Source organism: Salvelinus fontinalis, chromosome 12 (genome assembly GCF_029448725.1).
Source record: "Salvelinus fontinalis isolate EN_2023a chromosome 12, ASM2944872v1, whole genome shotgun sequence".
In the NCBI taxonomy this organism is placed as follows: Eukaryota; Metazoa; Chordata; class Actinopteri; order Salmoniformes; family Salmonidae; genus Salvelinus; species Salvelinus fontinalis.
The window spans coordinates 47,373,331-47,389,247 of record NC_074676.1 but is presented as its reverse complement, the minus strand read 5'-3'; the positions used below and the strand labels follow the sequence as shown (position 1 = coordinate 47,389,247).

Genomic DNA, 15,917 nt, shown 5'->3' with positions numbered 1-15,917 from the left:
TAGTAAGGCCCTGTTTTAATACTGGAAAAATGATTACTCCTTTGTGAAATTACAGGAAAATAAAACAAATATACACCAACTTCCACCTATCCAATAATGTTTTATGATTACTTCATGGGGGGGGGATTATAATTTTTACAGTATTTGAACACGCTCAAACACTGGATGAATTAAGAAATCAGTTTGCTGAGGTATTTTAAGTATTAGTGGTGGTCAAAAAAGCCCCATTTCCACTGGCCAAATTCGAGGTGGCTCGAATGCAATTCTCAAATTCAAGCTGAGTCAAGGGAAACTCGGGCTAGCGCAGCCCAGTTTCACAACTGGTGCCAGCCCGACTAGAATTCAGGCTGAACCAATTACTATGCAACCACCTGCTGGATCACTGCTGGATGCTGACACCAAGTTTAGCTAGTCTGGGCTTGTTCCTGTTAGCTAGCACATGGAAAAGCAGTACTGCAGTAGTCAGACATGACACGAATTACCACCATATCTGGTTCTTTCATAGTGTAACGACCCTGGGTTTATAAGCGCGGAAATCGATTCTGCTGCTTGAGCATGCTTTTGCGGCACAGTCGATAGCGCGCCGGACCTCGGGCTAGAAGGTCGAGGGTTCGAGACCTGCTCCCTGCTGTGGTCGTTACAATGCATTTTTTGCACTACACAAACTTTCATGAGAACAATCAGCCCTCAAACGCTAGCTAGCAAATCAGAGTTGAAACAAGCTAGCTAGAAACTTTAGCTTGCCAGGTCGTATTTAAAGCTACATTATATCAAACCTGACGTCTGGTTTGCTAGCTAGCTAATTGCCAATGCCATTGTAAGCGAGGTATGAATTCAGCTAGCTAACGTTAGCCTGTTATGCTAGCGATGACACGAACCATTTAGCTAGCTAGCGTTAGGAAGCTAAATACAAGGCAGAGTCTGGCTGGTATGGTGTAACGTTAAATTATTCAAATCCTTGCTAGCATGGTGAGCATTAGTAAAATTATTCAACATCTTACTAAAGCTAGCAACATTAGCGAAGCCAGCTGCAGTCATATATTGGCTACCTAGCAACATGGCATCATTTCGAATTTCTGGAGGCAGTGGGAACGCAATTCGAGCTAGCCCCGTTGCCAATGGAAAACGGGGCTTAAATAACTTGTGAATATTCAGAGGATAAGAACACAACTACAGATCCTACGCTCAATTTTAATGACAGACGAATTCCATAGGCAATTCAAGTTATTTTAATTTTTTCATTATCTTAAATGTATTGTGCAGTCCAGTCAGTACAGAACGAGTGTGATACGTGGTTAAGAAAAGTAAGTGCATCTTTGGTACTGCATTTTCTATTGTTAAAAAACATTTTATGGCCACTTTTCTCCAGAAGGTTAGAGATGGGCTAGTATAATGTAAAACGACCATGTTCCAAAAACGAAGAATATAGGCATCATGACGTACACAGAGCAGGTGAATCTTACCGATTATCCTCACATCAATTGTTCGATTAAAATTGATAGTAACACTTCTAGGTAGTCAATGTGCATTTGAAGCAAAATGAGAAACCACATTGTTCAACAGAATACAATTGCAGTTTGTATAAATTAACAAGAATACGCTTTGGTGATGCTACATTACCTACAGAGTACTTGCCAAAAAATACTATTGCTAATTCAACACCTTATTTGTACTTAATACCAAGAAAAAATGCCTCAAAGTCGAGGTCAGAAGAAAATCACCTGGTGTGCATCAGTGAAAGTTCAGATACCAAGTTAGCTATATATATTGAATCAAGTACAGGACATATTTACTAATAACACTACTTGTGCTTTTAATAAATCTATTTGTAAACGATTGCACATTGGATGATGCGCATAACTCACATTACTGTACTTGGCAAGGTTCTTTGCTGAGTTCATGCAGTTTTTGTGATAAGTCCTCTGCAGCTCATCATTCTGCAGTAACGTCTCTGTAGGATCACCAAATCATTATTATGGCAACTGTTGATGTAATACAATACAGAAGACAATAGAAGTTAACTTATTAATCATTCATAATATTGACAAACGTAAACAATAATTAGGCACCTACATTTAAGTGCAACCCCAGATTCAATTCAACTACGTTTGAAGTCAAGAACCTCTATAAAAGGAGGTTGACAGAAACATAACCTAACTACATTTACATGAAAATGGTGTAAAGGTCAACAGAACAACGTTTAAATAGAAAAACTGACCCTGTGGGTTATGCTCCCAGCCTCCCACCTAACAATATAACTGGTTCTTATGTACAGCTGCAACAGGTGAAGTCAAGGTGCTACTCATTCACTGCAGTTATGTGCTTAAGAAAACATTGTTCTGAAAGAGCTTCATTTTCCTTCCGTGTCCATCGCCCTCAAAACTTCTGTCATTGTGGTGCGCTATTTGCTGATGAGCTTGGCCAAGCTCTGTCGCAGGTCATTCAGGTCGTATATCTTGACTTCAAGGACGTCGATGACCCGCTGAACCTCACTCTCCGCCCGTTCCCGCTCTTCCAGAGTGGAAGCTAGAGTCTGCTCGGCGCTCTCCACCTGTTGCTCCAGTTCTGCGTTTCGTGTCTCCAGATCCTAGAAGGTCCACAAGTGACAGAGGACTACAGATCAATTCATGTTAAAATGGTCAATGTCATATCAATAGTCCCCCCCACACACCCTGCTTTTTTGCATACCCTTTGAAAACTCAGAGCCCCTAAAGCTGTTGATAATCACTGGTGTTCAGTATTCACTAGTCTCTTTTATATTGACTAGTGTAGAGAAGCCAAAAATGCATGTTCTACCCCAATTCCCCAAACTCACCTGAAGTCTCTGAACAGCCTCTTCTCTCTCTTTCTCCAACTCATGGATATCTGATTTCCTGCTATGTAGATTGTGGATTATCTAAAAAAAGAGACCACAAATACAGTAATCCTTTGTTTTTTTATTAGGATACCCATTAGCTGTTGAAAGCAGCAGCTACTCTTCCTGGGGTCCACAAAGGACTAGTGGTTAGAGCGTTGGGCCAGTAACCGAAAGATAGCTGGTTCAAATACCCAAGCCAACAAGGTGAAAAATCTGCTGATGTACCCTTGAGCAAGGCACTTAACCCTAGTTTGCTCCAGGGGTGCTGTAATACTATGGCTGCCCTTGTAAAACAACACCTTTCACTGCACCTATCTGGTCAGTGTGTGACAAAAAATAAACATCTAAATATATGTTTTCTCTGAACTCTATTGAATCATAAAAAAATGTATCCACATATTTATTCATTTTTTAAAAAGAGATGTCAAATCATCTCTTGTGTAGCCTGGAAGATTTTGTCAAACTTTGGGACATCTTGCTGTTACTGAAATTTCCCCCATGGGCCCCAGTACAAAGTGACCTTGTATGAGTCATCCTTGCTGAAGTTTTGCTTCTTTAGACTGTAAAATAATGTGGAGGTTTGAGAGAGCACTACAATGCCACAAGGAAACGGATCCATTTAGATACAGTGCCTTCAGAAAGTATTCAACCACCTTGACTTTTTCAAAAGTTTGTTGTGTCATGTTCTTTCACACCGATCGACAAACCATTTCTGTATGGACCTCGCTTCGGGCACGGGGGCATTGTCATGCTGAAACAGGAAAGGGCCTTCCACAAATATTTGCCACAAAATTGGAAGTACAGAATCGTCAAGAATGAAGCGTGATTCATCACTCTAGAGAACACGTCTCCACTACTCCAGAGTCCAATGGCGGCAAGCTTTGCACCACTCCAGCCGACGCTTGGCATTGCGCATGGTGATCTTAGGCTTGTGTGCAGCTGCTCAGCAATGGAAACCCATTTCGTGAAGCTCCCGACAAACAGTTATTGTGCTGACGTTGCTTCCAGAGGCAGTTTGGAACGCAGTAGTGTGTTGCAACCGAGGACAGACAATTTTACACACTACGCGCTTCAGCACTCTGGGTTCCCATCCTGTGAGCTTGTGTGGTTTACCACTTTCCGGGTGAGCCGTTGTTGCTCCTAGATGTTTCCACTTCACAATAACAGCACTTACAGTTGACCGGGGCAGCTCTAGCAGGGCAGAAATTTGACTTGTTGGAAAGTTGGCATCCTATGACGGTGCCACGTGGAAAGTCACTGAGCTCTTCAGTAAGGCCATTCTAATGCCAATGTTTGTCTATGGAGATTGCATGGCGGTGTGCTTGATTTTATACACCTGCCAGCAACACGTGTGGCTGAAATAGCCCAAATCCACTAATTTGATGGTGTTCACATTCACTACATGGCCAAAAGTATGTTGAATAAACCAGGGAGGTTTTCCAATGCCTTGCAAAGAAGGGCACCTATTGGTAGATGGGTAAAAAAATATATATATATCAGACACTACATATCCCTTTAAGCAGGGTGAAATTATTAATTAGGCTTTGGATGGTGTATCAAGACACCCAGTCAATACAAAGATACAGGCGTCATTCCTAACTTAGTTGCCGGAGTGGAGGGAAAACACTCAGGGATTTCACCCATTGTAATTTTTTAACAGCTACAGAGTTTAATGGCTGTGATAGGAGAAACTTGCTAATGGATCAACAGCATGGTAGTTACTCCACAATACTAACCTAAATGACAGAGTGAAAAGAGGGAAGCCTGTACAGAATACAAATATTCCAAAACATGCAACCTGTTTGCATCAAGGCACAAAAGTAATATTGCAAAGAATGTGTCAAAGAGATTAACTTTTTTACCTGAATAAAAAGCATTATGTTTGGGGAAAACCCGACACATTACTGAGTACCATTCTTCAAATTTTCAAGCATAGTGGGGGCTGCATCATGTTATGGGTATGCTTGTCATCAGCAAGGACGAGGGGATTTTTTTTTAGGATAAATATAAATGAAATAGGGCTGAACATAGGCAAAATCTTAGAGGAAATTCCTGGTTCAGTCTGCTTTCCAACAAACACTGGGAGACAAATTCACCTTTCAGCAGGACAGTAACTTAAAACAAAAGACCAAATCTAAACTGTTCTTGAGTGGCATAGTTACAGTTTTGACTTAAATTTTCTTGTAAATCTATGGCAAGACTTAAATTGTTGTCTAGCAACGATCAACAACCAACTTGACAGAGCTTGAAGATTAAAAAAAAGGGGCAAATATTGTACAGTCCAGGTATGCAAAGCTCTTAGAGACTTACCCCAAAAGACTCACAGCTGTAATTGCTGCCAAATGTGTTTCTAACATGATTAAATCAAGATCAGGTTTTTATTTTTCATAAAGTTTTTTAAATTCTTCTTCCACTTTGACAGCATATATATAGATCATCGACAAAAAAACAAACATTTAATGCAACAAAATGTGGAAAAGTCAACGGGGTTGAATACTTTCCGAAGGCACTGTAAATGTGATGCCCTATTTTCAGAATGTTTTGGGCGTTGTCATTACTCATAGCACTCTTGAGAAGTAGACATAGTTTGTAGCTGCTTCAAAATATCTGTACTTTATCAAAATCTAATAAATCAGATTGTTTGGATGACTGACAGGTTTTCCATAATACAGCTGGGATTCATTTAATCCATCCAATATAGATATACCTAAAGCAATTTCCTTTGAACAAGAGGTAGAATTTACAGTATGCAAAATAACTCTACCAAGGCTTTCTGCTTCCAGATGGGAAGTGCTTAAAAAAAACCTCAAGAACAACTAGTTTCTTGAGATTCTCAAGCAAAAACCTTTGTTTATACCTCACTAGTTTCTTTCAACGGCACTGTCTAGAGAGCCTAGAAGCCTGGCTCCTTGAGGCTAGCAGTACCTGGTTGCCTAGAAGAGGGTCAGAGCCCCAAGCCTTACCTCGTCTTTTGCTTTGAGCAAGGCTTCCAGCTCCTCCAATGACTGGGTCAGCTCATCCCTCGTCTCAGACCCACTGGGACCAGGCAGTCCACTCTGAGCCTCCAGCTCTGCCACCTGCAAACACACAACAACAGAGAGTGAGAGACGGAGGGAAAGGAAGAGAGAGAGAATAACACTAAATAAGGAGTTTTTCAATCCTAGTGTACATGCAATGACAATTCTAGTGTACATGCAATGGAACATCAGTTCCTCTCGGTGGTCAGCTATGACTTGTTAAAGGACCACAATAACCCAGAATACATCACTATAGAGACATTTTACTAATTGCCAGAAGGGTTTTAAATTAAGGTTTGCAGATGTAGACATCAATTTGACCTACTTTATGTGTTTAGCATAGAAATTGACTCAAAAGGTCTGAATTCCACATATACTCATGTGGTGAGTTATTGTGATTAAAAAGGAGGACAAACCATTTACCCCTTGAAGTCATAACTCCACAAACCCCCCCCCCCCCCCCCACACAAATTATTTTCACTTAAAACAGACAGGAACATGGGTAGAATCGTACAACAACATACTGACTTGTTTAATGAAAACTGACTGGAATTTTCATGGGTTTGTGCTCAGCCTTCGCAATTACCATCTCTTAATTTGCATCTCCTCTGCATATTCATAATGGACTTTAAGATTCCATATCATGCCATCCATCGGAGCTCAAGAATACTGCTGTAGGGGTATCTCACATTCCTATAGGACCCAACTCCATCCTATCAAATCCATGTGACAATAACTCAGAGGGAATGATGTTACTGCTTGCGCACAACTGCCCTCATACCACCGCTGACAATATAGAAAACAGACCTACTGATCAGATTTCTGAAACAACTATCAAGTTGCCTTGCAGGAAAATTAATAGGAGCCTTTACCCACCTAGATAAGAGGAATACCTATGTAAGAGTGCTGTTCATTGACTACAGCTCAGCGTTCAACACCATAGTGCCCTCAAGCTCATCACTAAGCTAAAGACCTTTTGACTAAGCAACTGGATCCTGGACTTCCTGATGGGCCGCCCCCAGGTGGTAAGGGTAGATAACAACACATCTGCCACGCTGATCCTCAACACGGGGCCACTCAGGGGTGCGTGCTCAGTCCTCTTCATGACTGCATGGCCAAGCATGACTCCAACACCATCAAGTTTGCCGACGACACAACAGTGGTAGGCCTGATCACCGACAACGATGAGACAGCCTATAGGGAAGAGGTGTGGTGCCAGGATAACAACCTCTCCCTCAACATGATCAAGACAAATGAGATGATTGTGGACTACATGAAAAGGTGGACTGAGCACGCCCCCATTCTCATCGACGGGGCTGTAGTGGAGCAGGTTAAGAGCTTCAAGTTCCTTGGGGTCCACATCACTAAGGAACTATCATGGTCCAAACACATCAAGACAGTCATAAAGAGGGCACGACAAAGCCTATTCCCCCTCGGGAAACTGAAAAGATTTGGCATGGGTCCTCAGATCCTCAAAAAGTACAGCTGCACCATCAAGAACATCCTGACTGGTTGCATCTCCACCTGGTATGGTGTAACCGATGTGAAATGGCTAGCTAGTTAGCGGTGGTGCGTGCTAATAGCTTTTCAAATCGGTGACGTCACTCGCTTTGAGACCTTGAAGTAGTGGTTCCCCTTGCTCTGCAAGGGCCGCGGCTTTTGTGGAGCGATGGGTAATGATGCTTTGTGGGTGACTGTTGTTGATGTGTGCAGAGGGTCCCTGGTTCGCGCCCGGGTCGGGGCGAGGGGACGAACTAAAGTTATACTGTTACAATGGCAACTGCTCGGCCTCCAACCACAAGACACTACAGAGGGTAGTGCGTACGGCCCAGTACATAACTGGGGCCAGGCTTCCTGCCATCCAGGACCCCTATACCAGGCGGTGTCAGGAAGGCCCTAAAAATTGCCAAAGATTCCAGCCACCCTAGTCATAGACTGTTCTCTCTGCTACCGCATGGCAAGCGTTACCAGAGCGCCAAGTCTAGGTCTAAAAGGCTTCTTAACAGCTTCTACCCCCAAGCCATAAGACTCAGTTAATCAACAGCTAATCAAATGGCTACACGGACTATTTGCATTGCCCCCCTCCATTATGTTATTGTTGCTCTTTAATTATTGTTGTTTTTATTTATTTTTTACTCCAGTTTATTTTAGTAAATACTTTAACACTTATTTGTAAGAAAGCATTTCACTGGATGTTTAAAGTGACGCATCCGCTTAGTTTCCACTCACTACCAGGCAGTGGGAGGAGATGGATTTTGGCCGACATTCTGCAAATGTTCTCATCGGTTAAACATTTGATCTCAATACAGTTGTCTGTTCCCAAAACTAGACTCTGTTAACAGAGTGGACTACGGTCTGTAGACTTTACCCTTTGTATAAGTTTTTTTTTTTATCGCGTTTAGGAGTGCAAATGCGAATTGAGGTATTGCACACGCGCACTTGCAGATAATGCGAGAATGCACCAACAGGATCTCGCTAGCTCGTGCTTGTTCTGCCCACTATTGCTAATTTGTTCCCATTAGACCACAGCTTGTCGTTTCCATCTTGGTTTTGTTATAAAAAATATTTGATGAAGCTATGCTAATGTAAATCTGATTAAATCTAGCCCAAAATGTTTTCTTGAGACAGTCTGTTGAATTGATGTTGACTAGAGAAACTTTTTGTTTACTCAAAATTCAGTCCTTCATCGGAGCATGGACAACTCCAAAAACAATTGATTAACAGACAAATCAAGGTACACTAGCATACATACTTGCATGAAACAATTCATGCAAAACAATCCATGCAAAGGAAACCAACAAGCTGACAAAAGCACAATACTTTTGTGCTTGATGATCTTGAGTGCAGTAGACAGGATTTTTTATTAGAGATTGAAAAACAGGGCTCATGTTCAAAACTATATGGAACATCTCTCCCAAATTACTGGCAAGTCAAATATTCAGACCCCTAAACTAAGGGGAATTCATAAAAAACAAATCTTTTAAATGACTGATGTGGCAGTCAGTGTTTGACTTGGACTGAAATAGGTTCTGGTACTCATTTTGGGTTCCGGTACTGTTTATATTTAGGTGCAGGAGCGCCACAATACTTTTGAGCTAATATTCTATAAGAGGTGCAGGAGCTCTAGCAGAAGAACATTTAGGTGCCGGTACTCAGCTCCGGTGTGCTCCTGCCCAAGTCAAGCACTGGTGTCAGTTGATTATTTTCTCAAGATGTCTGTAGTTCAGTGTTAATTGGCTACTACAATCAATCAAATACATAGCATTGAAAAATAGAACCACATTTTTGCAAATGTTTAATGTTGAACTGTACACAAAGATTTTGGTTACACAATATTGTCAAATTCCTCATAAAATAACTTCCATTTTCAATATTATAAACATGGGTTCCTCCTATGCTGAAAGTAAAGTAAAATCAGGCAAGTGTGTTGTTCAGTGTGATTAGTAAGGCCCTGTTTTAATACTGGAAAAATGATTACTCCTTTGTGAAATTACAGGAAAATAAAACAAATATACACCAACTTCCACCTATCCAATAATGTTTTATGATTACTTCATGGGGGGGGGATTATAATTTTTACAGTATTTGAACACGCTCAAACACTGGATGAATTAAGAAATCAGTTTGCTGAGGTATTTTAAGTATTAGTGGTGGTCAAAAAAGCCCCATTTCCACTGGCCAAATTCGAGGTGGCTCGAATGCAATTCTCAAATTCAAGCTGAGTCAAGGGAAACTCGGGCTAGCGCAGCCCAGTTTCACAACTGGTGCCAGCCCGACTAGAATTCAGGCTGAACCAATTACTATGCAACCACCTGCTGGATCACTGCTGGATGCTGACACCAAGTTTAGCTAGTCTGGGCTTGTTCCTGTTAGCTAGCACATGGAAAAGCAGTACTGCAGTAGTCAGACATGACACGAATTACCACCATATCTGGTTCTTTCATAGTGTAACGACCCTGGGTTTATAAGCGCGGAAATCGATTCTGCTGCTTGAGCATGCTTTTGCGGCACAGTCGATAGCGCGCCGGACCTCGGGCTAGAAGGTCGAGGGTTCGAGACCTGCTCCCTGCTGTGGTCGTTACAATGCATTTTTTGCACTACACAAACTTTCATGAGAACAATCAGCCCTCAAACGCTAGCTAGCAAATCAGAGTTGAAACAAGCTAGCTAGAAACTTTAGCTTGCCAGGTCGTATTTAAAGCTACATTATATCAAACCTGACGTCTGGTTTGCTAGCTAGCTAATTGCCAATGCCATTGTAAGCGAGGTATGAATTCAGCTAGCTAACGTTAGCCTGTTATGCTAGCGATGACACGAACCATTTAGCTAGCTAGCGTTAGGAAGCTAAATACAAGGCAGAGTCTGGCTGGTATGGTGTAACGTTAAATTATTCAAATCCTTGCTAGCATGGTGAGCATTAGTAAAATTATTCAACATCTTACTAAAGCTAGCAACATTAGCGAAGCCAGCTGCAGTCATATATTGGCTACCTAGCAACATGGCATCATTTCGAATTTCTGGAGGCAGTGGGAACGCAATTCGAGCTAGCCCCGTTGCCAATGGAAAACGGGGCTTAAATAACTTGTGAATATTCAGAGGATAAGAACACAACTACAGATCCTACGCTCAATTTTAATGACAGACGAATTCCATAGGCAATTCAAGTTATTTTAATTTTTTCATTATCTTAAATGTATTGTGCAGTCCAGTCAGTACAGAACGAGTGTGATACGTGGTTAAGAAAAGTAAGTGCATCTTTGGTACTGCATTTTCTATTGTTAAAAAACATTTTATGGCCACTTTTCTCCAGAAGGTTAGAGATGGGCTAGTATAATGTAAAACGACCATGTTCCAAAAACGAAGAATATAGGCATCATGACGTACACAGAGCAGGTGAATCTTACCGATTATCCTCACATCAATTGTTCGATTAAAATTGATAGTAACACTTCTAGGTAGTCAATGTGCATTTGAAGCAAAATGAGAAACCACATTGTTCAACAGAATACAATTGCAGTTTGTATAAATTAACAAGAATACGCTTTGGTGATGCTACATTACCTACAGAGTACTTGCCAAAAAATACTATTGCTAATTCAACACCTTATTTGTACTTAATACCAAGAAAAAATGCCTCAAAGTCGAGGTCAGAAGAAAATCACCTGGTGTGCATCAGTGAAAGTTCAGATACCAAGTTAGCTATATATATTGAATCAAGTACAGGACATATTTACTAATAACACTACTTGTGCTTTTAATAAATCTATTTGTAAACGATTGCACATTGGATGATGCGCATAACTCACATTACTGTACTTGGCAAGGTTCTTTGCTGAGTTCATGCAGTTTTTGTGATAAGTCCTCTGCAGCTCATCATTCTGCAGTAACGTCTCTGTAGGATCACCAAATCATTATTATGGCAACTGTTGATGTAATACAATACAGAAGACAATAGAAGTTAACTTATTAATCATTCATAATATTGACAAACGTAAACAATAATTAGGCACCTACATTTAAGTGCAACCCCAGATTCAATTCAACTACGTTTGAAGTCAAGAACCTCTATAAAAGGAGGTTGACAGAAACATAACCTAACTACATTTACATGAAAATGGTGTAAAGGTCAACAGAACAACGTTTAAATAGAAAAACTGACCCTGTGGGTTATGCTCCCAGCCTCCCACCTAACAATATAACTGGTTCTTATGTACAGCTGCAACAGGTGAAGTCAAGGTGCTACTCATTCACTGCAGTTATGTGCTTAAGAAAACATTGTTCTGAAAGAGCTTCATTTTCCTTCCGTGTCCATCGCCCTCAAAACTTCTGTCATTGTGGTGCGCTATTTGCTGATGAGCTTGGCCAAGCTCTGTCGCAGGTCATTCAGGTCGTATATCTTGACTTCAAGGACGTCGATGACCCGCTGAACCTCACTCTCCGCCCGTTCCCGCTCTTCCAGAGTGGAAGCTAGAGTCTGCTCGGCGCTCTCCACCTGTTGCTCCAGTTCTGCGTTTCGTGTCTCCAGATCCTAGAAGGTCCACAAGTGACAGAGGACTACAGATCAATTCATGTTAAAATGGTCAATGTCATATCAATAGTCCCCCCCACACACCCTGCTTTTTTGCATACCCTTTGAAAACTCAGAGCCCCTAAAGCTGTTGATAATCACTGGTGTTCAGTATTCACTAGTCTCTTTTATATTGACTAGTGTAGAGAAGCCAAAAATGCATGTTCTACCCCAATTCCCCAAACTCACCTGAAGTCTCTGAACAGCCTCTTCTCTCTCTTTCTCCAACTCATGGATATCTGATTTCCTGCTATGTAGATTGTGGATTATCTAAAAAAAGAGACCACAAATACAGTAATCCTTTGTTTTTTTATTAGGATACCCATTAGCTGTTGAAAGCAGCAGCTACTCTTCCTGGGGTCCACAAAGGACTAGTGGTTAGAGCGTTGGGCCAGTAACCGAAAGATAGCTGGTTCAAATACCCAAGCCAACAAGGTGAAAAATCTGCTGATGTACCCTTGAGCAAGGCACTTAACCCTAGTTTGCTCCAGGGGTGCTGTAATACTATGGCTGCCCTTGTAAAACAACACCTTTCACTGCACCTATCTGGTCAGTGTGTGACAAAAAATAAACATCTAAATATATGTTTTCTCTGAACTCTATTGAATCATAAAAAAATGTATCCACATATTTATTCATTTTTTAAAAAGAGATGTCAAATCATCTCTTGTGTAGCCTGGAAGATTTTGTCAAACTTTGGGACATCTTGCTGTTACTGAAATTTCCCCCATGGGCCCCAGTACAAAGTGACCTTGTATGAGTCATCCTTGCTGAAGTTTTGCTTCTTTAGACTGTAAAATAATGTGGAGGTTTGAGAGAGCACTACAATGCCACAAGGAAACGGATCCATTTAGATACAGTGCCTTCAGAAAGTATTCAACCACCTTGACTTTTTCAAAAGTTTGTTGTGTCATGTTCTTTCACACCGATCGACAAACCATTTCTGTATGGACCTCGCTTCGGGCACGGGGGCATTGTCATGCTGAAACAGGAAAGGGCCTTCCACAAATATTTGCCACAAAATTGGAAGTACAGAATCGTCAAGAATGAAGCGTGATTCATCACTCTAGAGAACACGTCTCCACTACTCCAGAGTCCAATGGCGGCAAGCTTTGCACCACTCCAGCCGACGCTTGGCATTGCGCATGGTGATCTTAGGCTTGTGTGCAGCTGCTCAGCAATGGAAACCCATTTCGTGAAGCTCCCGACAAACAGTTATTGTGCTGACGTTGCTTCCAGAGGCAGTTTGGAACGCAGTAGTGTGTTGCAACCGAGGACAGACAATTTTACACACTACGCGCTTCAGCACTCTGGGTTCCCATCCTGTGAGCTTGTGTGGTTTACCACTTTCCGGGTGAGCCGTTGTTGCTCCTAGATGTTTCCACTTCACAATAACAGCACTTACAGTTGACCGGGGCAGCTCTAGCAGGGCAGAAATTTGACTTGTTGGAAAGTTGGCATCCTATGACGGTGCCACGTGGAAAGTCACTGAGCTCTTCAGTAAGGCCATTCTAATGCCAATGTTTGTCTATGGAGATTGCATGGCGGTGTGCTTGATTTTATACACCTGCCAGCAACACGTGTGGCTGAAATAGCCCAAATCCACTAATTTGATGGTGTTCACATTCACTACATGGCCAAAAGTATGTTGAATAAACCAGGGAGGTTTTCCAATGCCTTGCAAAGAAGGGCACCTATTGGTAGATGGGTAAAAAAATATATATATATCAGACACTACATATCCCTTTAAGCAGGGTGAAATTATTAATTAGGCTTTGGATGGTGTATCAAGACACCCAGTCAATACAAAGATACAGGCGTCATTCCTAACTTAGTTGCCGGAGTGGAGGGAAAACACTCAGGGATTTCACCCATTGTAATTTTTTAACAGCTACAGAGTTTAATGGCTGTGATAGGAGAAACTTGCTAATGGATCAACAGCATGGTAGTTACTCCACAATACTAACCTAAATGACAGAGTGAAAAGAGGGAAGCCTGTACAGAATACAAATATTCCAAAACATGCAACCTGTTTGCATCAAGGCACAAAAGTAATATTGCAAAGAATGTGTCAAAGAGATTAACTTTTTTACCTGAATAAAAAGCATTATGTTTGGGGAAAACCCGACACATTACTGAGTACCATTCTTCAAATTTTCAAGCATAGTGGGGGCTGCATCATGTTATGGGTATGCTTGTCATCAGCAAGGACGAGGGGATTTTTTTTTAGGATAAATATAAATGAAATAGGGCTGAACATAGGCAAAATCTTAGAGGAAATTCCTGGTTCAGTCTGCTTTCCAACAAACACTGGGAGACAAATTCACCTTTCAGCAGGACAGTAACTTAAAACAAAAGACCAAATCTAAACTGTTCTTGAGTGGCATAGTTACAGTTTTGACTTAAATTTTCTTGTAAATCTATGGCAAGACTTAAATTGTTGTCTAGCAACGATCAACAACCAACTTGACAGAGCTTGAAGATTAAAAAAAAGGGGCAAATATTGTACAGTCCAGGTATGCAAAGCTCTTAGAGACTTACCCCAAAAGACTCACAGCTGTAATTGCTGCCAAATGTGTTTCTAACATGATTAAATCAAGATCAGGTTTTTATTTTTCATAAAGTTTTTTAAATTCTTCTTCCACTTTGACAGCATATATATAGATCATCGACAAAAAAACAAACATTTAATGCAACAAAATGTGGAAAAGTCAACGGGGTTGAATACTTTCCGAAGGCACTGTAAATGTGATGCCCTATTTTCAGAATGTTTTGGGCGTTGTCATTACTCATAGCACTCTTGAGAAGTAGACATAGTTTGTAGCTGCTTCAAAATATCTGTACTTTATCAAAATCTAATAAATCAGATTGTTTGGATGACTGACAGGTTTTCCATAATACAGCTGGGATTCATTTAATCCATCCAATATAGATATACCTAAAGCAATTTCCTTTGAACAAGAGGTAGAATTTACAGTATGCAAAATAACTCTACCAAGGCTTTCTGCTTCCAGATGGGAAGTGCTTAAAAAAAACCTCAAGAACAACTAGTTTCTTGAGATTCTCAAGCAAAAACCTTTGTTTATACCTCACTAGTTTCTTTCAACGGCACTGTCTAGAGAGCCTAGAAGCCTGGCTCCTTGAGGCTAGCAGTACCTGGTTGCCTAGAAGAGGGTCAGAGCCCCAAGCCTTACCTCGTCTTTTGCTTTGAGCAAGGCTTCCAGCTCCTCCAATGACTGGGTCAGCTCATCCCTCGTCTCAGACCCACTGGGACCAGGCAGTCCACTCTGAGCCTCCAGCTCTGCCACCTGCAAACACACAACAACAGAGAGTGAGAGACGGAGGGAAAGGAAGAGAGAGAGAATAACACTAAATAAGGAGTTTTTCAATCCTAGTGTACATGCAATGACAATTCTAGTGTACATGCAATGGAACATCAGTTCCTCTCGGTGGTCAGCTATGACTTGTTAAAGGACCACAATAACCCAGAATACATCACTATAGAGACATTTTACTAATTGCCAGAAGGGTTTTAAATTAAGGTTTGCAGATGTAGACATCAATTTGACCTACTTTATGTGTTTAGCATAGAAATTGACTCAAAAGGTCTGAATTCCACATATACTCATGTGGTGAGTTATTGTGATTAAAAAGGAGGACAAACCATTTACCCCTTGAAGTCATAACTCCACAAACCCCCCCCCCCCCCCCACACAAATTATTTTCACTTAAAACAGACAGGAACATGGGTAGAATCGTACAACAACATACTGACTTGTTTAATGAAAACTGACTGGAATTTTCATGGGTTTGTGCTCAGCCTTCGCAATTACCATCTCTTAATTTGCATCTCCTCTGCATATTCATAATGGACTTTAAGATTCCATATCATGCCATCCATCGGAGCTCAAGAATACTGCTGTAGGGGTATCTCACATTCCTATAGGACCCAACTCCATCCTATCAAATCCATGTG

The 15,917-nt window shown here is 41.2% G+C and overlaps 2 protein-coding genes across 2 annotated transcripts; both read right to left on the bottom strand.

The window, feature by feature from the left end:
• Positions 1 to 1,171: 1,171 nt before the first annotated feature.
• On the bottom strand, positions 1,172 to 6,300 carry LOC129867514 (homer protein homolog 3-like). The gene is made up of 3 exons (XM_055940963.1): positions 5,821 to 6,300; positions 2,816 to 2,896; positions 1,172 to 2,587 (listed from the first exon to the last, which is right to left on the bottom strand). Exons 1-3 carry the CDS (start codon positions 6,061 to 6,063, stop codon positions 2,402 to 2,404), a joined length of 510 nt encoding a protein of 169 aa, XP_055796938.1. The 5' UTR covers positions 6,064 to 6,300; the 3' UTR covers positions 1,172 to 2,401.
• A 4,186-nt stretch (positions 6,301 to 10,486) lies between these two features.
• Positions 10,487 to 15,249, bottom strand: LOC129867513 (homer protein homolog 3-like; the record flags this gene model as incomplete). Its single annotated transcript, XM_055940962.1, is given in 3 exon segments — positions 10,487 to 11,902; positions 12,131 to 12,211; positions 15,136 to 15,249. Coding segments are annotated over 3 exon segments (381 nt in total), but the record flags the coding sequence as incomplete, so codon positions are not given.
• Between the last annotated feature and the right edge of the window lie 668 nt (positions 15,250 to 15,917).

Bases quoted from the DNA above. Each gene is read 5' to 3' on its own strand.
- LOC129867514 (XM_055940963.1), bottom strand. From the start codon at position 6,063: ATGTTCCATTGCATGTACACTAGAATTGTCATTGCATGTACACTAGGA. The intron at 2,897-5,820 runs GTAAGGCTTGGG...CTCTTTTTTTAG, and splicing joins TGCTCAAAGCAAAAGACGAG to ATAATCCACAATCTACATAG. The intron at 2,588-2,815 runs GTGAGTTTGGGG...TGGACCTTCTAG, and splicing joins AGGCTGTTCAGAGACTTCAG to GATCTGGAGACACGAAACGC.